The sequence below is a fragment of the Myzus persicae genome, unplaced genomic scaffold, assembly GCF_001856785.1.
Source record: "Myzus persicae strain clone G006 unplaced genomic scaffold, MPER_G0061.0, whole genome shotgun sequence".
NCBI classification, from domain to species: domain Eukaryota; kingdom Metazoa; phylum Arthropoda; class Insecta; order Hemiptera; family Aphididae; genus Myzus; species Myzus persicae.
Window position 1 is genome coordinate 481,485 of NW_019100714.1, and position 27,689 is coordinate 509,173.

The following is a 27,689-nucleotide window of genomic DNA, read 5'->3' on the forward strand; positions in this document are numbered from 1 at the left end:
TATATAATACAGTTCCATATTAAATTCAAAATAATATTCATTATAATATATAAGCTGCAGTGAACCGATTTACGAAATTAAACATCAGTTAAATCAGATATAGATTTTTGCTGTGAGTCATTTACGCATAACATATTATATAGTTATCTCAAGTAACAACTGTCATGACTCATGTAGTATAATATTATAACGTATTTTGAAATTGTGCCTAAGGTAATAAAAAATCGAAAATAATTGTAAATAATCAGTTACTGAATAAAAATAAAATAATTACTGTCATAAATGTACAATTTTTTTAAATTTTAAATATACAATATTTTTAAAAAATGTACGTAAATTAAAAAAAAATTAAAAATTGTTGCCTTCATCTTGGTATAATGGTGTATACAATTTAAATTTTTTTAAGTATCGACACACGGAATATGAAAAATGTGTTAAATCATTATCATATATATTATTATGCTTAACGCATTATTTCAAAAACGACTTAGGTACAACTAACATGTTATTCGACTATTCATGTGAAGCCTGGAAATGATAACGAGTGTGCAATTCATAAGTATCTGCGTCATTCGTCATTTGTGAATAGCAAGTTGTTAACAAGTCACTTACGGTATATTTATAAAATTAAAAATATTTATGACGTCAAAAGTCTGTTAAACGTAATAATACCTAATCCAAATAGTAAATAGTCATCTGACAAACAAAATTATTTACTCTGTGTTAATTTATAAAAATACTATTAATAAAGTAAACGAATCATTTATTTGTCAACCGTATTATACGTCATGATTTGAACTTGTTAACAAAATCATCATAGTTTTAATCTTTACTTTTAAGTAAATAATTGGAATAAAATAGCAAAGTTAGGAATATATTATACAAGCTATTCATATAATATGTTATTCGTATAGGCTTTATACACCCGTCGTTGTTTACATTTTACATACCTAATTGTATTGTACCAATATAGCTTGTGTTCTAATTTTCGACACAATCGTGAATAGTAATGACTAATGAGTAATTGTATTTGTATCGACAATCTATGTACATATTATCAATTAATTGATATTTGTGTAGGTTATGCTTCTTTTTGTAATTTAATTTTCATTAATTGTCGTATAAATGTAATACACATGTTTCTCGGAAAATAAATTAATACGTTTTGTATAGATCATATTATTATGCTCTATTTCAGCTATAACATAATATCGGATTCTCCTCAGTCATTTTGCAGTGGGTACCTAAATATTTAAAAACACCGTTTATTGTTTATATTAGTAATGTACAATATAATGTAATGGCGTTCAAGTTAACAATAAATAATAAATACGTTTAAATTAATATAAATTATAGTGAACAATGTTGATTTTTGCGAATAACAAATTAGGAATATTTTGACGCTGTGGTTTGTTGGCGATGGGTCAGTTTTGAATATCGTGGTCTTCGTAGTCGTCCAAGTCGCCGATAAAAAAGTGTTCGATATCTTGCAGCGTTTTGTTTTCAGTCTCGGGCATGCACGCGTACAGGTATAGAGTCCCGACTAACGTGATCGATCCATAAACGATGAACAACCCGGGGAGAGTGAACCACTCTTCCATTTCCAAAAAAAATTTCGTCAAAACGAACGTCATCAAAAACGCCAACGCGGCAGTTAGCCCGCTTGCTATGCCACGTCCCCTATATAGTAAAAACATTGTTTCAATACATTTTGGTAAACTATTATCATTTTTTATGTACATATATTTTTATCATATAATTTTATTATGTAACTATAAAAAACTCTAAACTTACTTTGTCGGGTATATTTCGCTGACCAACATCCATGGAATGGGAAACACACCGTAACCGGAAAAGAAGAATAATGCGTTTAACAATATCATCGGTATCCACGTAGACGAAAATGAGAAATAAGTAGTAGAAAGCATGTACATTCCAATTCCAAGCATTGAAAAAGCACATAGCGCCATCGAAATCAATGTGATAGGACGTTTGCCGAACTTTGCGACGGTCAATACATTCAGCAGAGTTCCTACCAAGGTCAATATAGAAGTATAGACCTAAAAATAAAAATAACACGATTAGCAAAAAATATAATCTTCAAACGATATATTGTAATTAAAAAAAAATAAATAAAAAAAACGAGAAGAATTAACTACCTATTACGAATTATTGTGAATGTTTAAAAAAATATCGTATGAAGAGTATGTGTTAAAACTTAAAAGTATACAACAATATAATTTAAACGTAAAAAAAATAACAGACCAGTGTCCATTGAGCAGTGCACGGTAAACCGATTTCGCTAAACACAGCTATCAGGTACGGTTTGGCCGGTATGAACGTGGCAAACGACCAAAAGAAGAAGAAGAGCATTATGAAGAAGAACGGTCGGTTAAGTTCTGGTGACCAAAAACTTCTCAGCGTGTCCAGAAAACCGACCTGGTTTTGGTTGGCGAGAATGTCAATTTCGGCTGTAAAAACATATTATATTAAATATTAATGCCTATATATATAAATTACAAAAATCGTACATCCTCAAATAGCGTTGATTTCTTTAGGAAACCTACCCCTACAGTATTTCGGATACACGAAGACTTAGCCTCATTTTATTATTGAAAGAATATCTGGGGAATTCAAATACTCTCCAACTCACTTGTAGCAATTTCTTATTCACTTGTCAGACCTATTGTTAAATATGGCTCGGTTGTTTGAGATTCATAGATTACGAACAGAAACAATACGATTAGAACGGAAAAAAAAACATGAAAAAAAAAAAAACACTCGCAAACGACTCGAGCTTGTCCTGTTCAGATCTCTAAGTTTTATAAAATACACTTTTAATATTAACTGCGTAACTCATGACTAAATACTATCCGTTCCCCATCGTCAAAAACATAGAATGTACTCTTTTTTCAAAAACTCCGCACTAGCTCTGTTGACTCTCCTTCTCTACTTGCACTCGGTATAAAATAATATATATAAGTTTCAATTAAAAACACGCGCAATAATTCATGTTATGTTATTCCCCATTACTCAATCAATTACTTCAGAACCGAGTCTCTCACCTTACACCAAGTATTATTATTTTTGTTATGTATTCATACTATGTGTGCATACATATTGACATATTGTGTATATTGAGCTCACGCTCGTAATTGTTATAAATAAATAAATAATATTATCGTCTATGCTTACCGTTGGTAGTGTCGTTGGTGTTGATCTGCAGGTACTTGACGTAGGACAGACGACGTTGATCTATCCCACAGTCGGCGTACTGCTCGAGATCGACGGACTTGTTGAATCCCGCGTAGATCGAAAGTTCGGAAAACTCGTCTTCTATGTCGGCCGTGCTCACGCAACCCCTCAGGTAGGCCAGTGATTTTTTAGCCTCTTCGGGCCTGTTCCTCGACAACAGCCATACAGGCGATTCGGGTGTCTGCGTAAATAAATGCATCTATAATAATATTATGTAGAGCGTGTAGAGACCCTAGTGAAGTGATGGCAGTGTCAAAATATAATATGAGACGAACATAGAGTATATACTGTCGAGTCTCGATAGTAGTCTCGATAACTCGAATTTTTTTCTTGTCCCTTGAAGTATTCTTAACACAACGTTTGAGGTAGGTATATAATTTGAAAAATTCATAAGTCGAATTTATTTTTAATCTCTTTGAAATTCGAACTATCGAGATTCGGCTGTATATAATGTTCACTGATCGCTCATTAAAATATGTATTCAGAATTCTGGGATATGATTTAAAAAGCTAATTAAAAATAATTAAAAATAAATTGAAAACCTCAACCACTCGATCTGCTTGATCTAGGTAATACCAATTAGTATATATTGTAATATATAATGTAATATTGTTCTTAAAGGTTTTATCTGTTTTTTACATGTATAATGGATATTATTTTCTACGTCTTACGGGAGTTCCTCCGTACAAAGAATTTCAATGTAGGTACCTTATACCACATACACTATGATGTTTAGTTTGCAAAAACGAAAAGTATAAAAAATATCAAATATGAGCACACTGATACTCGGTTTGTCTGAAATGTTTACTGATATATTATGTATATTGCGTGTACGCGGAGGCTATAATAATAATTTCATCTGAGAGGAAAACAAAGTGAATTTTTCGCTACAAATAAAATGTACCGCAGACCTATAATCGTGAATTGCAACTTTATAACGATGTTTTAAGTTTCGGCAATAACCGCATTTTCAGCTTAACTATTTTTAAAAAATTAGCAAAAAAATACTGCCATACTTATAGTCCACATAATAATAACGTGAAAAGAAAATGTATGATAATAATAAATAATAATAATGTAATATCATATTATATGCTTACCAGGAGCACGACGGCGGCAAACGATATGACGGGCACGGCCATGTTGATCATGGCGACGGTCCGCCAAGGCATGACCGTGGACATGAGGTACGCGACGAACGAACCGAGCATGATGGTGAACGTGGACACCGACGACAGCGGGCCACGAAGCCTGGGCTCGACCGTCTCACCCACGTACGTCAGCACTGGCGCCTCACTCAGGCCCATGCTCAGGCCGAGCGCCACGCACGACACGTACAGATCGAAAGCGTTGCCGGCTCTCCACAGCACGTACCAGCCGACCAGCTGCGGTACGCTGACCAGGGCCATGCACCACTTGCGGCCCACGATCTCCTGCAGCACGCCCGACAGCAGACCTCCCGTCGGGTGACATACCAGCAGCACGCTGCCGTACCACGACGCTTCCGTTTCCGTCAAGGTCATGCTGTCGCCTCCGCCGCCGTCGACGTTGTCCGTCATCAGCGACCCGATGACCACCGTTGGTATGGCCAGCGACATGCCAAAGCCCAACATTATCACATTCTGAACGATGATCGTACCGATCTGTGGATTTTAGTATTAATAATTACAGCTGAAGCGCGTTTGTGATGCAATTTGTTGCATTTTTATTTCTATTTTATAGCTTATATCGTACAGTGTAGCTTTCCCAACACAAAGTTTTCAAGTTTGAGTTATGTGACAGCAAATTCGAATTTGAGACGTTAATTTTGCATTTTTATAGGTCCTTTTTTATCACATTTAAACTGTATTTTTTGGCGATTTATTTTTAAATGCTTTCAATAAGCAGCACTAATATAATATTATATTTCTCTGAGTTTATTATAAACTATTCAAAAACAAAGAGTATGTAAGAAATATTTTTATTAAATATATATTTATAACTATAATAACTGTTTGATAAAGTCAATTTCGATCCCTAGTTTATTTGATAATTTAAATACCGAAAAATACCCTAAGTAAACGACTTAAGTATTATTTTATTTTTAAGCGTACTACGTTCAAAAAGTCAATTATTCGTTGGCTTAATGCGTATTGACTTTAAATGTATTTGAACTGGTCGATTTTAATTATTCACACAGCTGCAGCTGGTATTATTGTAGATAATAGGTACCTATGGGAAGGAGCATTTTATTTTTCATTCAACTTGGTTTTTGTCTCTATTACATTTAGTAAATGTCATTATACTTGTCTAACTTCTTACATTTTATAATTGATTATTCAATCATGTTGTAATCTGACTTCGGAAGTTTATTGACATATCTATTATTATATTGAATTCACACTACACTGTCGAAAACACCTTAAAAATATATTATTATGTAGTGTGAAACAGAACATAAATATATTAAATCATCATTGCCATTGTGCTGTACCTACTTGAATAATAATAAATGTAATTTATGCATTTTTTTATTGTAGAATAGGTAGTAATAATTATAATAATGTAGTGCTATAGCTTTTGCCCGGAGCGATCCCACCCCACAAGGTCACATAACCTGCACACTGCCATTATCCTCTCATCATTGGAATATTTGGAACAATCACTTTATGGTATTGCATATCATATTATTATCTTTTATGCACACATATTAATAATATAATAATCGGAGAAAGCTGGCCAAACAATAATTATTATTTTAAATCAATTCTGAAATGCAGACTAGAACAAAGTATAATGGATGACTGTCGGTTCAATTATGATTCTCTGGTTAAACTTTCGTTCTTATTGTATATACAAGGTATATACCTCTTAAAGACGCTTTTGATTATACAATACCAATTGATATGCTTATCAAGTTTTTCGAGTTTTCGACATCAATAATAGATCGTTGATGCTTGTATTGTCGATATCATTATATGATTATAGTAAAACATAATCATTTCGTCCTTTAAAAATTGAATAAAATGTTTTTTTAATTTTATTATAAATGACCTTATGGATTTATGACCATTACGCTATAATAAGAGTAACGTCATTAATCATATTACATCAAACCGATTGCAATTGAAATATACGTACCTAATAACGATTAGTTTTTTTTTTATTCTCATGCATTTATTTTATTCGGCAAATGACGGATATGCCAATGTATCTATATTATGTACATTTGAAATGATAATTTTGTGTTCACGATTATATTCTACATAGTTGTACTTATACACTTGTACAGGTACCCGCAAATATTGATTAATCAACACGATTGTATATCAATGGCATTCGCATATGAGCGCACCATGAGGTCGACATCAATCTAGTTTCGCATTATTTTAATACATCAAAGATCCTTGACGTGCGCTGTTCCGGCTTTCTACTTCAATAACGTTCTCTAATCGTTCGACTCTATGAGTTTGATTAGTTTGAACACTGCAACAGCAAAAGTATACCTACCTACTATGCACTTCCAAATGTTTATTGTCTCAGTTCAAAAGAATAATCATTTGAATTCAGATCAAGGCTGGTGTGCTAATTATAAATATTAGTGGAATTCATAACTTTTTACTGGTGATTTTTAAAAATAAAGATAAACATTAAATATATGATTAGGATCTACAGTAACCCATAATAATATATCGTACGGTTAATACTTATTAGTATTTTTGAAAAATAATTACAATAAATCCATTAAATTCCAAGTGTTCCAACTCGTATCCTATTTGAAATTTTAAAATATGCCATCTGTATACTGTATACATATTATGTAATTGACTGGATATTGTTAAATTTTTTAAACAATTATTATGCATTACGTTTGTAAATAAATTATATTTTAACTATCATGGACTATGTTCATTTTATAGATTAAATTAATATACAAACTAATTGGTCGGGGCCTTAAAAATATTTTTATTGCTATCTAAATTTAATTATACATGAATTATTGTTTTATATCATTATATAACATTATTAATCTATATACATATAAGTAAACTTATAAAAAATAATGCCGAAATGATTAGTCAAAATGTTTTTACTTAAACAGTGTTTGCGTAATTATAACAAACTTTGAGTATATCCGTGTACACTTATTTAAGGTATAAAAAAATGCTAAACCGAAAGATTCATAATATTGAATTCTAACATTTTTTCAAGTTTAAAAAGTATAAGTATAATATTATAAGTCATAATTGATGTGTATATATAACCAATTAATATATATTTTTATTTTTTTAAGAATTAGTCGTTAATTATTTAAATCTCATACGAAAATGAATTATAGCACAATACAACACTTATTGTGTGTGTGTGTGTGTCAGTTTAATCAGTACATATAACAAAACTAAACACTTAAATGGATATTTAACTTTGATTGGAAGTATAATATTTTTCACAAATATATAATAATTAATATGTTAATAAACGAATAATAATAAATATGTACACGTATGTCTAGTATAAATAAAAAAAATAAGAATGATTTAGTTAATACGTTGAACGTTAAATGTGTAATTGATCCACTGTCACCTATGAAATATTCACTTCAAAACCTTTAAGCACCTACATAACACATTTAAACTTATGATTTTAATAAATATTAATCATAAAACTAACATTTTGGTTTTGTAATAATATTAATTGAATAAAAGTTATGCTAATGCGCTACAACACACTAAAATAATATACAAAATGCTTTGTTTAACCAATAGATCAAAAAAATAGCTCTTCACATGCACGATGCACCTAAAATCTAAATAATTATTTAAATATAATTTATATAGGCACGTTTTTGGTTAGGTATATATTACTCCGACTGCAAATAAAAATCGGTCATAGTCCTGAATACAATTAACTTAATAATCGTACTGTAATCATATAAGGACAACAATTTCGGTTGTTCAACGTGCGTACCGACAAACATGTCATAACCGTTAAAAGCAAAGTACAAAAATAAACAAATAAACCATACATACTTGAGCTAAGGAGGATTTAAACAAATTGTACTCGCTCTTGCCATTTTCCGCGTCTATTTTCGACGATTTAAGTTCGGCCATCGCCGATACAATAACAATAACTTATAACGCGATATAGTGTAATAATATTATAATAAATTATTTGCGGTGATAAATAACGAACTCAACGGTCGGACCCACACACGACAAAAATAATAGTGAGGTATTTACCACTACGGTGATGTGGTACATGTATCTGTGTGTACCAGTGTACCCGGTGTGGAGTGGTAACTTACTATGAATACGCGTTTTGACTCCGTGTCGCCGCACTGAGAGGACGGTCAAGGCGTTTCGGGTGATAGTCAAGGACCGTCGTCGGGATATTATTTGGTATTTGTTCGTGTATATAATATAAACGTTCCCCGATCGATGAAAAAATTAATAAAGAGTAACAACAACAAAGAGAGTGAGGAGTATTTTTTACCGTATAGTATCTGTTGCCCAAGGTATGGGTATCTTTACCCATTATTATATACGTTTCGGTTCTAAGAAATTGTTAACGAGTTCTACAACTTCCTCAAAATAATTTCCGGAATTAAACGCGTTGCATGACTTTACCGTGGATGCAATATGTGAATATAGTGTATACACGTCATGTGATTCTATAGCTTAACATGCATTATCTGTGTAAACTGCATAGACCACATGTTAATGAAATAATAATATCAGGTTACTGTTGAATACATTTTTCATTTTTTAAAGAAATCGTTTATTTGTTTGTTTACTTATAATTATTATTTATATGATGTTATTGTTACTTCTAAGACCACTCTTGATCTACAAAATTAGTATTTTCACAACGATTTTAAGAAAACAGTATTTCTTGTAATTAATATTAAATTATTTAGGTATGGAGTGTGTTTTAAGCTGAAGGTTATATTGTACCTTATGTGTGTACGCAGCCTCATGTGTAGGTAAACACTGAACAATATGATAAATACCTTAAATAATACATTAAATGCAAATATTTCTGTAATGAAACCAGTACAGTATTATTTTATTATTTTGTCACAGAAATATTAGTTCTTATACTTAAGTCATAAAAAAAGTATAGACTAGACAGGATAATAGGATATAGTATATTATGTAAGGTGTAGAAGTATATACACGGGGGATCTTAATGTTGAAACATCATAAAGTTTAATATACAGGTAAGATTATGCAGTACTGACTATAGAATATTATACAATAAAAGTATCAATGTAAATGTAAATGTATCAAATATTTTAAATGCTGATCAGTAAATAATAAAAATAATTATGATTTTAAAATTTACTAAAATGAATAAAATTAACCAAACAATAATTAGGTATACGTAATTTTGTCAAACATTAGATAGATAGGTTACCTACCTACAATTGCTCTATATACCGTATTGAATATATTTTATATTTTATACTTTAAATGATTTTTAAAATAAGAATGAGTATAATATATGTATAATGTTTTTATACTTTATTAAAGTATAACATTCACTGCCCTATACAAAAGAAGAAAACAATTAACATTGCCTGTGGTTAATACATATTAAATATGTGACAAATAATATCATACTTATTAAATATTACAAAAATAATAATTATAATAATAATAACAAAAACATGAACACAGTAAAATTAAATAAAAGAGTTCCAACTGTATCACAACTAAAATAAAATTACATTGTAACTAGAAATATTTTTTAATAATTATTAGTAATTATATATTACTTGGGCTTTGAACGAAAGGGTTTTAATTTTTGCTGAAAAATTGCTCTTTGAAACTACCAATGCCTTGTTTGGTGTACCGTAGCACAATTGTTTTATTGATTGTAATTCAAGTAAATATTTTAAGTACAAGAAAAATGTTTAATCATAATTTTCAAACTATATTGTCCAGAACAAATTGAAAAAAAGTTAAAAGTCCGAGGTATTTCAATAAGCAATAAAATAATATTTTTAGATTTGTGTCTTTCAATATTTACAATTTAAAATAATACAAGAAATAAAAATATATAACATCATACATAATAATATCAAGGAACAATTATTAGAAAAATCTAATAGTACTAATTTTAATTATTTTATTTACATTTAAAAAAAGAAAGAATATCTAATATGTAGTTAAAACAAATGTACAAAATATATCTAGTATATCAGCTAAATGTGGACAAATAGTGTACAAACTACAAACACTAAGCATAATATGTATCTTATTAAATGGTTAATTATTTGTGTTCATTATTTACATACATCAATACATGGTATACAATAAATTTAAATACTTGATAATATATATATTATTACTACGATAGTCTCGTACAACACATTTTTGCTCAAAATTGCCTTTTTTTTTAGTTTATTTGAAAAACTCCGATATTTCTTTCAATGTCTTGTTTTCAGTTTCAGGTAGAAAAAAATAAAAATACACACAACCGATCAAACCTCCAAATCCGAATATAGTAAATGTATTGTAGAAATCCACTAAATCGACGACATTTGGATAATACTTGGTCATAAAAAAACTGAGAATGAAAGACAGCGTGGAACAAATGCTACAAGTTATGTTCCTACTCCTGAAACAAGTGTTAAAAACATTTATTGTTATTATTTACGTAACATAGATTACAGTGAAATTTCTTTCTCGATGACATATATTTTATCTCAAGATGTATTATTGTCTTTGTCTATAAAGGTACACATGTAACATATTATTTAACAATAAATAATATCTCAATATCTGTGTTATATTAACACTGGTATTGATTTATTTGTTTTATGAATTAGTGTAATATGCTGTTTACATAAGCAATTTTATGATAATTTATTATTATAATCTTTAGAGTAGGTACCCATTGCTTTTTAAATTTTGTAATGCACTTAGATTTACACAAGCATTGTTTATTATTTTCAGGTTTAAGTACCCGCCAATTATGATTTATGTTTACATTAACAAAAACAGATTAATATTATAATAAATTATAGTGTTCTGCTTTTATTGTTATAAACTTTCAATCGGATAAACCATATTACCTATAAATATTATTATATTATATGTTTCGAGTGGCAATTGATTTGTACTCACTTCATGGGGAATATTTCAGTAAGAAGTATCCATCCGATAGGCATTATGCCGAACGATGCCACAAACGTACTAATGAGGAAGCATGTTAGTAATAACCAAGATTTTATTTGCCTTGAACCCGTCCAATAGACGCCAATCAATCCAATTGATATGTAACAAATAGAACAAATCGACAACGTCGTTAAAGTGAGAAATCGTTTTCCAAGCCTGTTCACCAAGAAAACAGTCAATATGCCTCCAACTATGGCTATGCCCAAAGAAAACGCCTATAATATAATAAATAAATAAGCTATAATATAATATAAGTACTAAGTAGGTGCCAATAGTAACCACACAAATATTGAATACAATTTTTTTTAATGCGAATAATAATGTTAAACATCTTAGCTTTTGAGTTATATACTTACTATGGTCCATTGGACGTCGACGTCGGCGCCAAACGTCATAAATACTTCTACTAGATACGGTGCGAACGGTACTCCGGATAACAAGTTTGAAAAGAAAAAGTATATCAGCAGTAGACGAAAAGGTTTGAGCACGTCTGGCTGAAGCAGTTGTTTCCAAGAACTTTCGGAATCATTTTTGCCGTTTTTATCGTCTATTAAACAGTTTATTTAAAAGTAATTATTTATTATTATAGACAACACTCGCTAATAGCTTATAGTGTCAATGAAGAAATAAATTAAAAAATTACTTGACGAGTTTTTATTTGCAGACATGAACACGACCATTTCATGAAATTCGTTTGAACACTTATCGTGTGTCACCCATCCCCGTAACTTGCCAAGCGTCCGTTGAGCTTTTTCGTTTTTGCCCTTGGACAGTAACCACATCGGAGAATCCGGACTCTGAGGATACAACAATATTATTATTGTTATAATTGACTTTTGTTTTTATCTTCGTGCTATACGGTTGGCGGGATAATATATCGATCGTTGATCGGTATATAATATGTATGTGATACCACACTGTAATACAGCGATCTTAATAATATTTGAAATTATAACTGCGCAATGAGTTTCAAATTTTTTTTTGTTATAATTCGTATTTAATAATTATATCCTCATTATTAAGTTTTAATTTTTCCAACCCTTCTCAGTCTTCTCCATCGTCCGGTGTGATTTTTGGCTAAAATGTTTTATGCAAACGAAATGAATTATTCTTTATAAAACGCATTCATTATGTGTGCAGATTAATTTTCGACGGGGTATCGGTTTTCGGACTTTCGGGGTAAAATATTAAATAAAAAATGTTTAGGGTCAGATTATTTATACAAATATATAAACTTTTTGCTACAAATAATAATTATTATCCTGCATGCTACGATATAATGTATTTTTCTAGTGAATACAAAGGTACAAAAAATATGTTCACAATATACTTATTTGAATAAGTCTTCAAGTGAAATGTTTCTAAATAGTTATAATCTAATATTACACATAAAATGAGTTTTGAAATACCAAAATTTTTTAGGTATAATATAACTCCTAATATCTTACAAGTACGTATATAATATGTAGGTACCATAATATTATAATTACCCACCATGCACAAAATCGCAATAGTTATGATCGGTATGGCCATGTTGATGAGTACGGTCAACCTCCACTGTCTGGTGATGGCGTAGATGGTGGCGAACAGGAGCGAACCGCTGAAGAAGAACACATTTGTAGCACACATCAGGGCACCCCTGAGCTTCGGTTCACACACTTCGCCTATGTACGCGGAAAACGGGCCGCCCGAGAATCCCACGCTCAGACCCATCATTATCGAGCACGCGTACATGGTCTCCACGTTTTCGGCATAGAAAAACATGATCTGAGACACCAAGTACGGTATGTTGGTGATTATCATGCAATTCTTGTGGCCAAGCCGATCCAGTACCAACGACGCCATCAGGCTGCCCAGGGGCGTGCACAGGTACAACAGACTTCCTGCGATGGATACATCCGGTAAAATATGTCACGGGTATGGAGACTAGACAAGTAAACCTATACAGCAGTTTTGACAGTTGTTTCATTCCAGTCGTAGCAAATATAGGTGTTTCTCTGTGTTTGTAGCACGTTTTTCATTTTTTTTTTTTTGTTTCATATTTAATATTTTTTAAATATGGTTTTGGAAAATTATTACACTTCGTTAAGACGTGAGCGTAGAAAAGTTTGGACAAAACGAATTCGACGCATTCGTTGGATTGGGGGGTCTGTATAGCAGTAGGTACACTGCAGATGCGGTAGATGGGTAGTAAATAAATATATAGGGTGTTTCACAAATAACTTAGTTTTTGAAATGCTGGACAGTTTTTTGTTATTAGGTTGATGGCATTGTTCTTATCATTTCTGTTATCTATGGTTGTTGAGGTTTTTAGTGATTGATCGAAATCTTTTCGGTAAGGTTCCAGTCTCCAATTTGTCATCTTGGAGCGGCATACAATCGAGGATCGAGCAACATATTTTATCTATTAAAACCCCCACGACGAGTGTGTTGTGGTAACTGTTGGGAAACTTAGTATACGATCCCAGGACACCACTAAGCACCGACCGCCACAACAATGACGAGGCAGGTCAGTAAGTTTAAAGAAACAGAATCAACTCCGACATTAATGATCAAAATTAAAAACTGAGTTCTTTATGAAACACCCTTTATATTCATAAACATATTCATACTCACCAAACCAAGACATCTGCTCATTGGTCATGGTTAGCCATTCATTTTCATTCGAATGGTCTGATAATGCTCCAATGATGACTGTCGAACAAATCAGCTCTGTGCCGACTCCGACTTGTAAGAATCCAGCTCCGACTAACGCTAAACACTGTAATAAAAATCAATGCTGATAACGGCAATACATTTTTTTAACGAAGAATGGGAATTGTACAATACTTTTTATTAGTTTAATACTTATTAATAAGTTCGGTTTCTAGTTGTATATCATTAAAATTATAAATGTAAGTACATCAAAATAATTTAAAAACTACTAATATAGTAGAATAAAATATCAATGTTTTTTTTTATAAATATAACAATTAAAAAGTTGCTTATCTAGTAAAGCGTAGCTAAGAAAATTGCGATTTATAATACCTTATAAAAATAACTTACTTGTGAAAAAGTGGATTTAACACCATATTTATAGTTACTATTAGACTCCATTCCATAAACTATGTTTCTTTTGTTTTCAGTGAGTTAAAACTAAAATAAAAAATGTGTAAAAGAAATATTATTTTATAGTTTGTTTATTTTATCATACAAATTATTGTACGAGTAACTCTTTAATATATGTTTTCAACATATCCAATAAAGCTTAAACATTATAGTAGGTAGGTAGGTAAGGAAATGTAATAATTTTTAATAAATCCTAAATTTTTTCATTTATTTAATTTATAATTTAGGTTAGTTGCCTTACTTATTAAATTGTATGCTACATAAATACCTACGTTTTATTATTTCGTTTTAGAAGACTATAACGTTGCTACTGTGAGAGTTAAAAATGTAACATAGAAATATAAAATTGTATAATCCTTGGCAGATCGCAGATGTTTCACTCCCCTGCCTAAATGTAGTCCAGATAGCACAGTCACATTATATAGGTAAGTACCTGCATAATGATCTCTACCTACTTATAATGAAACAATAACAAAACAAATGTAGGATTCTTTTAATATACAAAGATAACTTGTTTAAATACTGCTTTTGAGTGTTTCTCATAATCTCATATCTATTATTTCACTCATTACTAAAATTGTTATTCTCGTTATTGCCCTAAATTTATTGAATGTAGTAAATAATTAATTGTCCTAGGTCAGAAATATATCATTTAGATGGCAGATAGTGAACATTCGATGCATTGAGTGACATTTAAACATAATAATATGATATCATAAAAGATTCCCACCCTAAATAGTTATTACTGTCTTATAAATGTTCATCAACTTCAATAATGTACAGTTATTAGTTCTGCACATTTTTTAATTTAAACAGTGAGTATTATATTTTAAGAGGGAGTCACACCCGCTATTGTGTTGCCTCTATCTTACATAGCATACAGACAACATTATAGAAAATTTGCGTTCATCAGTTAAAATTTGATGTTGAGAGATTTAATGTTAGAATAAATTGACCTACATTAAAGTTCGGTTATCAACATTATCTGTGCTGCCACCTTGATTTTTCTTATATTTTGATTTATGAGTTCAAGTTATGAGAATTTTAAAATTTTAATATTTTACATACTCATAAATTGCTTGAAAATTAAAATATTATAAGAGAATAAGAGAACACAGATAATGTGCTTACCTTTGAGTTTGATAATAGGTCAACATTCTACAATTTACTTTAATATTTAAACCAAGTATTAACAACACATCATTGGAACTGCAGAACGTAAGTTTTGGTATGATGTGCTTAAATGCGTTATAGACGTTATTAAAACGAAGATGACACTTGCGAGTACAAATGGTAAAATACGTCCTTTTAATAAAATTATTCAATTATACAGATAGTACATATTTTTTTTTTCTTTTAATAAAAAAAAAAAATTATTCAACTAACCTCGTATCCTTTCTGGTTTCTTTAAAAGTTGAAAATTAAATGAATAGCTTTACGTGAATTCCATTCTTTGATAGTTGATAAATGTGTAACTATAAAAAAATTAATATTAATCTAATTAGGTATTATTAGTATTGTTCAACTTAAGTGTCTAAATAGGTTTTTATTATAGACAATTATAATTGATAATCATAAAATTGTATACAATTTATTTTTAATAATAAATCAAATCATTAACAATTGGTATAATCTAAATACAAAGTACTTTAATATTTTAATAGATTACACAAAATCGTTATATTGTAGCAAATTGTAGTAGGTACGGTACCTAGCAGTTAGTGTTTAAATATGGAAACAATCTTTTCAAAAAATATTTTCTAAATCAGAAAATATTCTTTAATCTTCATTTTTTTCTTTAAAATTTAATGTGAGTCTCAAAAAAAAACCAAGACCAAAGGTTAAGGGCTCAATATTGCATAACCAAACTGGACTTAAGAATATACACATATTTTAATTGTATTGAGTCACAAACTCGCAATTCACCCAAGTAAATAATTGTGATTGCTACCAACCAATAATTGAAATATTATTATAATTTTGAGGACCCACAAGTCTTAGTATTATACGTTTTTATTAAACAAAAATACATAACTTGTGAAAATTAGAATACGATTCTTTAAATTAAAAATAAGATCACATAATATAGGATAATATTTAAAAAGATGTTGAAAATATTCTCCTCTGAAATCATTACTGGTGGGTAAAATAAAACGTTGAATGTTATAAGGGACGTCCTTATATGATTTTAACTTATGTAGAACCTACCTGGTAGGTACTTACATTATATTTATTTGTAATTTTGCTGATTCTTAATTAATTACTATATTATGATCCTCTAGAGCTGTGGGTATGCAATTTATGGCCAACACTGACTATACCATTAACTAAATTGTGATTAAAACAATTACCACGTCCAAATCACATGCACTAAAAATATTATATTTTTAACAATCTATAATGTTATCAATATATTACAAAGCAATCTCTAGAAAAATGATCACCCCATCTTTATTTGAATGAGATAAATTTAGATTTTTGGTAGGGATTTTGGAGTTCATTAACCACAATTATTGAATTTTATTTGTCTAAAATATACGCTATCATGAACATATGATGTTATCAGTTATCATGTAAATTTTTATTTCATAACTGGTACTAATTATTAATATTTTCCAAGAATTACCTATAATGATTTAAGTTATCAGTCATTTGTTAGAGGTACCTTTGATTTTTTTTAAATTTTATTGTCGTTTAATTTGTGGGTTACATAATGTGTAAAAGAAAATTAACATTTTAGTAAGTGCCTATGTTTATAACATCTTGTTCACTTACATTTTTAAATTTTAACCATATTTGATACTTGCTTAGTATATTATTCTATTTTTGTTTATACGAAATATTTTGTACTTCTATTATCGTGTATATGTATTAATTAGGTACGGGTAGACAGGTATATAATATAAATATAAATCAATTTTTAATCAATGCTCTATTACCAATTACCACCTATATATACTTTGTACAACGAGCATGAGTGTAATAAATTGGTTGTATGTACGTCCAATGTATAGGTTTAAATTATCAACTAAATCTACATAAGTTAATACGCAATTTAATGACTTCATACCTTGTAGCCTGTAAGTATACCTTCTGTATTGTGTAAATGTATACTTTTAAATAAATACGTCAAGTGTGATGATAGTTGAAAAAAAACTAATATAACTTAAATAACATGATAATCTATAGATTAAATTATATAAATGTGTCATGTATACATATATTATATTTATACATCTGTACCAATAAGAATAATAGTTTATGATTATGAAAATTATATATGCAATTATGTTTTCTGAATTAAAATAAAATTTCAGTTTATTAGTCACGAAACTTCATAAAAAATATTATGATAATAGTAACATTATTTTCAAATTAACGAATTATTATGACCGACATTAATATACCTAATATTTACTGTTAGATTTCAATTCTTGTTAGTGAAATTCAGTATATAACATTTTTTTTTTTATCTTAAAATAAATATTATAGTTTGAGAATAGATAATTTTAAATACCTAACTATAAAAAAAATAAAAAAATAATGAATTTATAAACTAACTATTACTTTTAATATTTAATTTAATTAGGTGTATAATAATTTATATGAAATCATTAATTAAGGTTTAAAGTATTTGACTGTTATTAGGAACATTGTTTGAAAACTCACCAAATTTCCATTCAACTTCACAAGTAATCTTGGTACATATGCAAACGTGTATCACTCAACTTACTCTGCTTTAATAGTGCGTACATCATTTCACAATTCAATGTTTTCTTCTATGAAATTGAGTTTAATCTTATCATCTAATATTAGAATATAACTATAGTAATTAGCCGTAGGCTCCATTGATAAACTGATCAGTAATGCGTGAATTATAAATATGTTATTCGTATTTTGTTGACTAACTATTATATTTTTAACATACATTATACCTAGTAATATTATATATGCATGACTGTATTGGTCTGTAAAGGGTGGTGGCTGGAAGGTATATGAATTACTTTAAAAAAACATTAGATGTTAAATTAAGTAAAATAGCAAAACAGTTTTCACTGAAGTTTTTTTAAATTCTTGGTTTTGATACAACAATCAAATAATCGAATCCAATACAAATAATACTAATATTTGCAATTTAAATAAATTATGGACATATAATATATTATTATAATTGTAAATAAGACTATATTTTATCTGATTGTACAACATAGTATTTATTATTGTACTAACAGTAATTTGCTGTACCTTTCAGTTTGATAACGTTAAAATATGTATATTTGGGTTTATCATGGTGTGACTGTTCAAAAAAATTACTTTTTGCAGGCTCCATTGGTTTGCATTGGATTTTTAACATCTTTATTTTCCTAGTATATAATATGTACGTTTAATTCACCGGGAGGCAACATCCAGATGATCCATATTTAGTAGCTTATCTTAAACATAAATTATTTAAATGAGCATTGAAATTTATTTTTACAAAAATTTAAAAATATTAGTTATTTACTTAAATAAATAATAAAAATCAATAGGGCGATTAGTGATTGCTATTATTTTTTTAAATACCAAACCAAAATATTGTATTGGCTTATAGTTGTAGGAATATATCAGGTATGCGTTGTATGGACTTTAAATATGTAGTTTTTTTGTTGAAACGTAACTATCTATATATGAAAGCGATTCCATCAATAACTCAACAAGCTTATTAAAGTAACATGCTAACAAAAATTGTAATAATATTTTTTAATAATTCTTTGGAAGGTAGAGTAAAGAAACGTATTTGATAAAAAATTGATTAATAGATTAGATTACTTCATCAAATCACAAAGCACACTACCACGACATATTACCTATATTTACCCATGCACTCAAATAAATCAGGCAAGTAATCAAGCATTTGGAATTTTGGACATATTTTTAAAATTCTGTATTAAAGACAAAATTATCAGTAGACAGTAGTATGAGTGTGTAACTGTGTACTTAACCTTAATACTATTATTCTTATTCATACTGAACTATGTAATATGTTCAGATCATACACGAAATTGTACTTCAACAAAATTGTATACTAAACAGCATAAAAAATAATTTTAAATATTTAGACATAAGACTTATTATGTTTTTTTTGCTTATATTTTTAGTATACGATTGGAATATTATATTGTACATTAACTATTGACTATAAACTATACTCATTAATACCTACATATTAGTTAAAAATGATTTTATTTTCATCAACATATTTTTAATAACTTGCGTAGAGATTTGTTTATTTAAAATTACTCTAACAAACTGAATGTACACAACATGCATTGTATTCTGCGTAAAATAAAAAATATTGTAAGGTAAAGTGTATACGTCATGATATATACCAACGATAATATTATTATTCTGATGCATAGTATGGTTCTGCGTCAGAATAAAGTTGATAAATTGTATGGATTATAAAATATGATGAAAAATGGAGTTCCATTATTTAAGAAAACATCTAGGTGTCTATAAAAATAATTTTTTTATTTCAAAATCAAATTAAAAACTACACACAGCATTTTGATACCAATCTAAACTCAACAACATAATTCGTGTGCACGTCGTAGATGTGTACCTATCACATATGTTAAGCATGGGTAGGTATTGTACCATTATAGTGCTCTAATTAAAAAAAAATATGATAAGAATGATTATAAACGATTGTTACATAAATCTATAAGTTTATTGTTATAGTATAGTATGTTCGAAATGAGGTGTATCACGGAGTGGATTTTATCAAACTTAATTATGTTCAATGCATGAAACAGTTTATAAACTAAACGGTTTATTCATCCATCATGTACTATACAAATATTATTTTTCATTTATTTATCTAATTCATTCATTTCAAATTTAATAAAATTAGACTCGCAAATATCAGATAAGAATGTATAAATAATAAATATTATGTAGGCAATTACTAATTTTAATACAATAATCACTAAGCAGTTGTTATACACGGTGATTCTTTTAAAGGTAAACACTCATTATCTTAGAAATTATCAAATATATTAACGTTTTTTGAAATATTTTTATTGAATATTTTTTAGCCATATAAAGCAATATTTTGTTTACTATTTTTAAGTTTTTACTTTTTTCAATGACAGTATATATTTTTGATTTCATATTTCCAAGTAGACAATTTTTTATGAGATATTCGATAAATTAATATTGAATTAAGAACAACTTAAAAATAGTTATAAATATTTTAAGTTTAGATAAGTAGAGTATTGTGGACATGGATACCTTGCAAAATGTTGTTTGGTGAATTACTCCGCTTATCTAAACTGAATACTTAACTAATTAACTTCAAGGTATATAAAAAAATATTCCCAATAACGTTAATGATTTTCTAGAAAATGAGTGTTCACCTTTAAAAGAATCACCTTGTCTTTATTAAATTATACTCTAAGGTTTAAAACAATATATTTAATAATATATGAACTGGCAAATTAAATGGTATATTTCAACGATAATGATTGTATTCATTATTATTTATTTCAATGTATATTAATTGTATTACACATCTAAAAAAACACGGTTTTGAATTTTATAAAATAAAATATCTGATAATTGAAAATAAATTACTCTTTTAATATTATTTAAATTCCTTGGACTTTTGGAAAAGTGCAACTCGTAAATATATTTATTTTACCAAAATAGTGTTCATTGTGTTTGAAAAGGATCCCAGAAAATTATTTATTTTGTCTTCTTTTTCTAATACATTCTAATTAAATTATAAAAGCGCATTATAATTTACTCAGTAATCTTTAGTAAGTATCTCTTGCTAGGTTGCATAAATAATCACCAAAAATGTAATGAACCAATAGTGAGCCAATTAAACAGTATATATAGTGACCCACGATTGGTCCTTTATATTTTAACAAACCATTAAATGAACATATTTTTTATGTAACTCGGCATTAAAATATTAACTGTCATTTATATCTTGTTTAATTTTGTTTTTATTTTTTAACCTTTTATCCGTTTTTATGTAATCACTAAAACATACATGAATATTTCTCCCAATTGGCTACTGCTGAAAGTAATTCCTTAAAAAAAATTACACATATAAATATTATTCTATCTGTTAAAAATCGATTTGAATGTTGACGGTTTTGATATGTCTTTTAATTTATGCCGTATAGTATATGCAACGTACAATTTGCAAAGTCTAATATTCGTATCTACGTCAGTTTCATGGTCAATATTTACCTACAACAGACTAAGTTTTTGTAACGGTTGCGTCATAATAATGTAATATATTTTTTTTGCTGGTTCCTACGACAACATAATAATGTGAAAAATCTGTATAGTTTCGTCCGTAAATCACGACGGCGACGATTAATGGCATGCGAGAACCATTTACACGTTTTTAGAAGCTCAAAAAATTATCTGGGGCGGGACGAGTGTTTATCGTTTTAGATATGTCATTTAACGACCAGTACAAAAATTATTGACGACGACCCGACCAGACCGACGAACGCCCGGTCAAGGTTCAATATTATTATAATACGTATATGATGTATTTAGGCGGGTACAAACACATGATGTAGCGCGTATTGTAAATAATAATAAAAATAATAATAATATCTTAATATTATACAGCGAATGTCGACGATGACGTCGTAGGTATGCACATAAACCACGACGGTCTGTCGCTTACCAACTCCTTCCACCAGGACGCACGCACGTCACATGGTCCTGTGACCACCTATTCAGTATAGTCTGGTAATAATAATAAACAACTGCCGCAGCGCGTTTACACTAAACGTCTATAAACATAATACACATTTTGCTATAGGCATATAATTCTATCTGCGTGCATACACAGTTGGTTGTCACGCCATCGTTCAGACGGTCAGCTGTTCGTGCGGCGCCGTTCGAAAAAATCGAACTTTCACCGAGAGAGCTCTACTATACATACTGTACACTGTATTTTTGGTGTTTTTTTTTTCATTGTTGTTTGTTTCTTCAACGTACGTCATAATATATTTTTTTTTTACGCCTAATAGCGTGTTCGACGACTGTTTCCGTTCCACGCACTTGTTATTGAACATTATGAACTCTGTTAAAAACAGCAACGAGGATTTTGCGTTATGCGTTTCGCTTCTGATGTCTTTGATGTGTCCTGCTGCAGTTTTTGCAGTGTACTACAACAATCATTATCCAGTTGTACATCATGGACACACATCCGATTCGAACACTTTGAGACTGGTCCACGCGGTACGTAAGCCAATATAATAACAACAACAGTAATAATAATAATATTTATACATAACTATAATAATATATTATTCTATCAGAAGTGATGTGCATCTGTATTGGTTTACAAAATATATAATATTATGCGAAAACTCATTTTGAAATCGTTTACAGGTGTTCAGGCACGGACAAAGAACGCCGGCCGACACATACCCCCTGGACCCGTACACAAATTCGTCGTGGGAACCATTCGGGTGGGGACAACTGACCAATGCAAGTAAATATTATTATAATATCATTATTTATGAGATGTTTTTAGAGCCTTTAGAATGTCAATTGTCTTGTTATGACTAGCGTGAAAATATTTTATTAACTTCTTCTATTAGATACCTATACTCGACTGCATTGTGCAGAATATTAAATATTATTACGTTTATGTTAAAATGCAAAGACAAAGATATGGTTTTTTTGAGTTTCAAGTTGTTTGTGATATCTTAACATCAACCACTAGCAAATTTTGGCCACATTTTATAAAGGTACCAGATCTTTTTTTAGTATATCACGTACTATTGTACGGATCGCATATTGTTCACTAATACGATAATGACATTATATTGTGAGCAAATATATTTCAAATGTTGATTTTGTCAGATTTTCCCAAATGATCTATACAAAAAGATTTATATACGTTGAATATTTGAATGATGATAACAATATTTATATAACTCATCAATAAGGTCTATATTATAATTATATTGGTATAATGCATGTTATCATAATATATTATCAAATATAGACTTACATACATATTATTCAGAAACTGAAGTAGTTCCTAATTTATTTTTAATGTTTACAAATATTGTTTGTTTTTACAATCATTGAATATCGCGTTATCATAAAAATTATTTTTAAAACATTTTACTAGGTATTACGTGGATATTTTAATTAAATAATACGTATGTTTAATTGGACGATCTGCGTAAATAAAATAATAAAAGTTTATAGGTGAATGATATGAATAATTAATAATTGTTTTATAAAAAACGACAACAAAATATTAGATTATTTATGATACCTACATATAGTTACGTATACATTTACTTTACACATTAATTATTATAATATATTTTTTTTTTATATTTTTAACACGAATACGGGTCGTACTCGTAGCCTAATACAGATCTAACTTTATTTAATAAATGATGTATGTTACCCAAGTACCTATAATATATATCAATACTTTTATATAATTGATGGATCTTCATTAATTATAAGCACTATTCCAACTGTCGGTTGATTCTTTGCATAATTGTAATTACATTTCAGTATGAGAAATGGATATGTGCGATAGACACGACAGGATGGGACTTTAAAGTTTATTTGAGACGATATTATCTTAGTTTCACTAATGCCACCAATTAGACGCACGAGAAAGGTTAAATAATTAGCCTTCTATCAACTAAATTAATTAAACCAAACCGGTTTATAACAGGAAAATAATCTTGAGGAGAATAACCAATACCTACTTATTTAATTTAAACGCTGAAAACAAAAGGAACTTGCGCTGAACACGCTTAATATTGATGCTTACCAGCTTACTACAAGAAATATACGGAGCAATATTATGGTTCATAAAAGCTCAGTATAAAGATTTCATAGTGGTTACTAATTTATATGTATACATATTCTTCTTAAAAAACAAAAACATTGTTATGTACAACATACTTTGATCAAATGGGAGCGAAAAGACAGTCATCAAACTGAAATATCGTTAGTTTTATAATTCGTTTAAAATATCTAATACAGTAAAACTTCCGTTAACGGTCACCTCTATAGGACGGCCACCTCTATGTAACGGTCAATTTGTTTGGTCCCGTCGAGTGTTATGGGAAAAATACATTAATACTTCTAAATAGCGGGCACTCTAATTAACGGTCAACATTTAAAAGTATATCAAATGGAAAATTATTATTTCGAAATTATTTTTGACAGTTTATCTTAACGAGCTTAATTTATGATGTCGATAAAGCGCTAACACTTGTCCGTGACTGTGTATTTTGTCATTTGTGTTCAGTGTATGTTTAAAACGTTTCAAAGTACGTATACCTATAATTTCAATGGCGTCCAAACGAAAACATCTAACTTTAACAGAAAAAATCAAATTGTTAGATTTTTACCAAAAAGAAAATGTGAGTGCACGTGCTCTTGCAGATAAATTTGGAATAGGAAGAACTCAAGCCACCGGCTTAATAAAAAACAGAGAAACGATTTTAAAATTATGGAAATCCCACGGCAATGATCAAATGAAAACTACAAAAAAATCTAAGAACTGAAGAGGATAGTACTGATATCAAGTCATTCATAATAACAGATAATGACGAAGAGGAAACACATGAAGAAACTGAAAAAACTGAAGAATCCGAGTACACTGTATCAAACTATTCTGAGGTTTTAACTCAAATAAAACAATTGTCAGCTTTTACTCTTCAAAAATGTGACGTAGATGGTTATGACATGTTAAAAACCGCAGAAATTTATTTTGAAAAAAAGTGTTCAAATAATCAAATGAATCTAAAACAAACTAATATAACTCAATTTTTTAAATTTTAAACTGTACCTACCTACCTACCTACATTATTTCGTAAATCATAAATACAATTTTTAATACCCATATTCATATGCGTTATTTTAATATTGGTGTTTTATTTTTAAAATTTGTATGACCTCTATATAGCGGTCACCTATAAGGTCTTTAACTTCTGTTAACGGTCACCTCTGTAGGACGGACACCTCTAAATAGCGGTCATTATTTACAGTCCCTTCAGTGGCCGCTATATGGAAGTTCTACTGTAATTGGACAAATATAATATAAATGTATACTATTAAAATGAAATTCAATATCTTCGTGACTCATTTTCAGAATGGTAAACGAAAACAATACGAGCTCGGAAAATTTATCAGAAAGCGTTACTCTGGATTTTTGGATGTTCTGTACTCTTCTAAAAAAGTCACGTTTAGAAGTACTGACGTGGACAGAACCATAATGAGCGCTCAACTAGTCGCGTCTGCTATGTACAAGCCAGTCGGGATACAGCAATGGAATAGATATTTAGAATGGCAACCCGTCCCAATACATTCAGAACCTCTGAACAGCGACCGAGTAATATTTTTATGTTAAATGTGTTTTTTTAATCTCCGAATTTCTACTGTCGACAGTATACAAATCTGTGTGCTGCAGTTGTTGCTAGTGCGAATGGACTGTCCCAGGTACTACGAAGAAAGGCAAAAAATAATGAATTCCACCGAAGTCATCGAAGAGCTCAATACTTATAGTGATCTATATAGTTATCTGTCCACCCACACCGGACTGATCATTCGAGATCCCGACGACGTACAGTCGATTTATAGTACGTTAAAAGCCGAGGTATGTACTTAGTAGTCACTTTTTTGAATTTATGCATCACACAAACGGGCATACTACACATTTTGTGTTGTTGTGCTTATGGCTTTAAAGCCATAAAATATTAAAATATATAAGCGTGATTTATTTGACGGTATTATTTTTCTATTCCAGTCGGACTACGGAGTTGCACTTCCAAATTGGACGTCCAAAGTATATCCAATGAAATTGGCCAAAGTGACATCTAGAAGTTTCATATTGAATGCTTACAATGATGAAATGAAAAAACTCAAAGGAGGTATATATTAACGCATAACTGAAGATCCAATGCTTATACATACAAATATGTTTAACGTGATATTTTTTAAGGTCCTTTACTAAAGCAAATACTGGAAAATAGTAAAAATAAAATAAACAAACAGTCCACACATCAGTTGTATGCCTACGCTGGCCATGATTCAACTGTATCCAATCTTTTGATTGCCTTAGGTGTATGGGATGAGCAGATTCCCACGTATAATATGTTGGCATTACTAGAGTTGCACGAATCGAAGAAAGGAAATTTCTACTTAAAGGTATTTAATGAAATTAATTACATTTTTCATACGTGTCCGTATTTAACAGAACTCAGTTTTAGGTACCTCTATTACAGTGGCGTACCCAGGATTTTTTTTCGGAGGGGGGGGGGCTGATACATTTTTTACACAGCGGTGGTTTAGTTTTTGATCGAATACCATAGACCATTAAAATAATTTTAAAATTGTAATAACATTTCTGGGGGGGGGGAGCTGCAGCCCTCTCAGCTTCCCCCTGCCTACGCCACTGCTCTATTATAATTTGTTTAATTTTCTAGGTGTTTTTGCGCAACGAATCATCGACAGAACCTTATCGCTTACAAATATCTAATTGTAAAGAAGATTCATGTACTCTAGAACACATTTCGCAATTGACTGCGAACGTGATACCGTTGAATTTGAATGAAGAATGCAAGACTGATAATCCCGAATTTTCAAGTTTAACATTTATTGACCGAGGCCCATAAAGTCCTAAAATTCCTAATCTTTCGAATGGATTAACAGATAAAATTACATACTATTCAACAGTTTTTTTTTTATCGTTGGATCTTGGATGTATTTCATTGGGATTACCGTTTAAACAATTCTATGATATGATATTTTTTTTTATTTATTTAATGTAGGTACACGAATATTGAATTCATTTTAATTTTTTAAGAAAAGCAATGAAAATATTATTTATATGGGTCTCCAATTTTTTTGCCCTTTTACAATTGTATATTATATTTGTCTGTGTTTTATTACTGTCTGTATATGAAATTATCTTAATTTATAATTTTTATATTAGAAAAAAAATATTTTAATTTGGAAGTCACTTTTTTTACCTTTTATTTAAAACAACAACAAGATATGCTAAAAATCTAAAATAAAAGTTTGATATTTTTATTTTTAAGGCGTTTTATAGTGAGTATCATCTATTTTAGTAATCAAAGTTGATTGTATAAATTTAGAAAATAT

The 27,689-nt window shown here is 29.5% G+C and overlaps 3 protein-coding genes across 6 annotated transcripts; 1 reads left to right on the plus strand and 2 right to left on the minus strand.

Moving 5' to 3' along the window:
- Positions 1-1,179: 1,179 nt before the first annotated feature.
- Positions 1,180-8,577, minus strand: LOC111042603 (facilitated trehalose transporter Tret1-like). The gene is made up of 6 exons (XM_022327262.1): positions 8,265-8,577; positions 4,356-4,898; positions 3,196-3,436; positions 2,266-2,471; positions 1,795-2,060; positions 1,180-1,680 (listed from the first exon to the last, which is right to left on the minus strand). The coding sequence occupies exons 1-6, from the start codon at positions 8,343-8,345 to the stop codon at positions 1,425-1,427; spliced, it is 1,593 nt and encodes a 530-aa protein (XP_022182954.1). The 5' UTR covers positions 8,346-8,577; the 3' UTR covers positions 1,180-1,424.
- Positions 8,578-10,332: 1,755 nt separating this feature from the next.
- LOC111042596 (facilitated trehalose transporter Tret1-like) lies at positions 10,333-18,309 on the minus strand. 3 transcript variants are annotated; one of them, XM_022327251.1, is made up of 10 exons: positions 18,195-18,309; positions 15,912-16,000; positions 15,657-15,830; positions 14,463-14,552; positions 14,034-14,178; positions 12,912-13,300; positions 12,061-12,214; positions 11,774-11,964; positions 11,367-11,632; positions 10,333-10,857 (listed from the first exon to the last, which is right to left on the minus strand). In XM_022327251.1, the coding sequence occupies exons 4-10, from the start codon at positions 14,511-14,513 to the stop codon at positions 10,641-10,643; spliced, it is 1,413 nt and encodes a 470-aa protein (XP_022182943.1). In that variant the 5' UTR covers positions 14,514-14,552; positions 15,657-15,830; positions 15,912-16,000; positions 18,195-18,309; the 3' UTR covers positions 10,333-10,640. The 3 variants fall into 3 exon arrangements, with proteins under 3 accessions (XP_022182943.1, XP_022182944.1, XP_022182942.1); XM_022327252.1 differs by lacking the exon at positions 15,657-15,830 and adding an exon at positions 16,749-16,895 and having other exon boundaries at positions 18,195-18,270; XM_022327250.1 differs by lacking the exon at positions 15,657-15,830.
- A 3,984-nt stretch (positions 18,310-22,293) lies between these two features.
- On the plus strand, positions 22,294-27,518 carry LOC111042600 (prostatic acid phosphatase-like). 2 transcript variants are annotated; one of them, XM_022327259.1, is made up of 8 exons: positions 22,294-22,480; positions 22,568-22,778; positions 22,932-23,030; positions 25,678-25,917; positions 25,996-26,181; positions 26,332-26,455; positions 26,527-26,732; positions 27,011-27,518. In XM_022327259.1, exons 2-8 carry the CDS (start codon positions 22,614-22,616, stop codon positions 27,197-27,199), a joined length of 1,209 nt encoding a protein of 402 aa, XP_022182951.1. In that variant the 5' UTR covers positions 22,294-22,480; positions 22,568-22,613; the 3' UTR covers positions 27,200-27,518. The 2 variants fall into 2 exon arrangements, with proteins under 2 accessions (XP_022182951.1, XP_022182952.1); XM_022327260.1 differs by lacking the exons at positions 22,294-22,480; positions 22,568-22,778; positions 22,932-23,030 and adding an exon at positions 23,064-23,293.
- Positions 27,519-27,689: the final 171 nt, after the last annotated feature.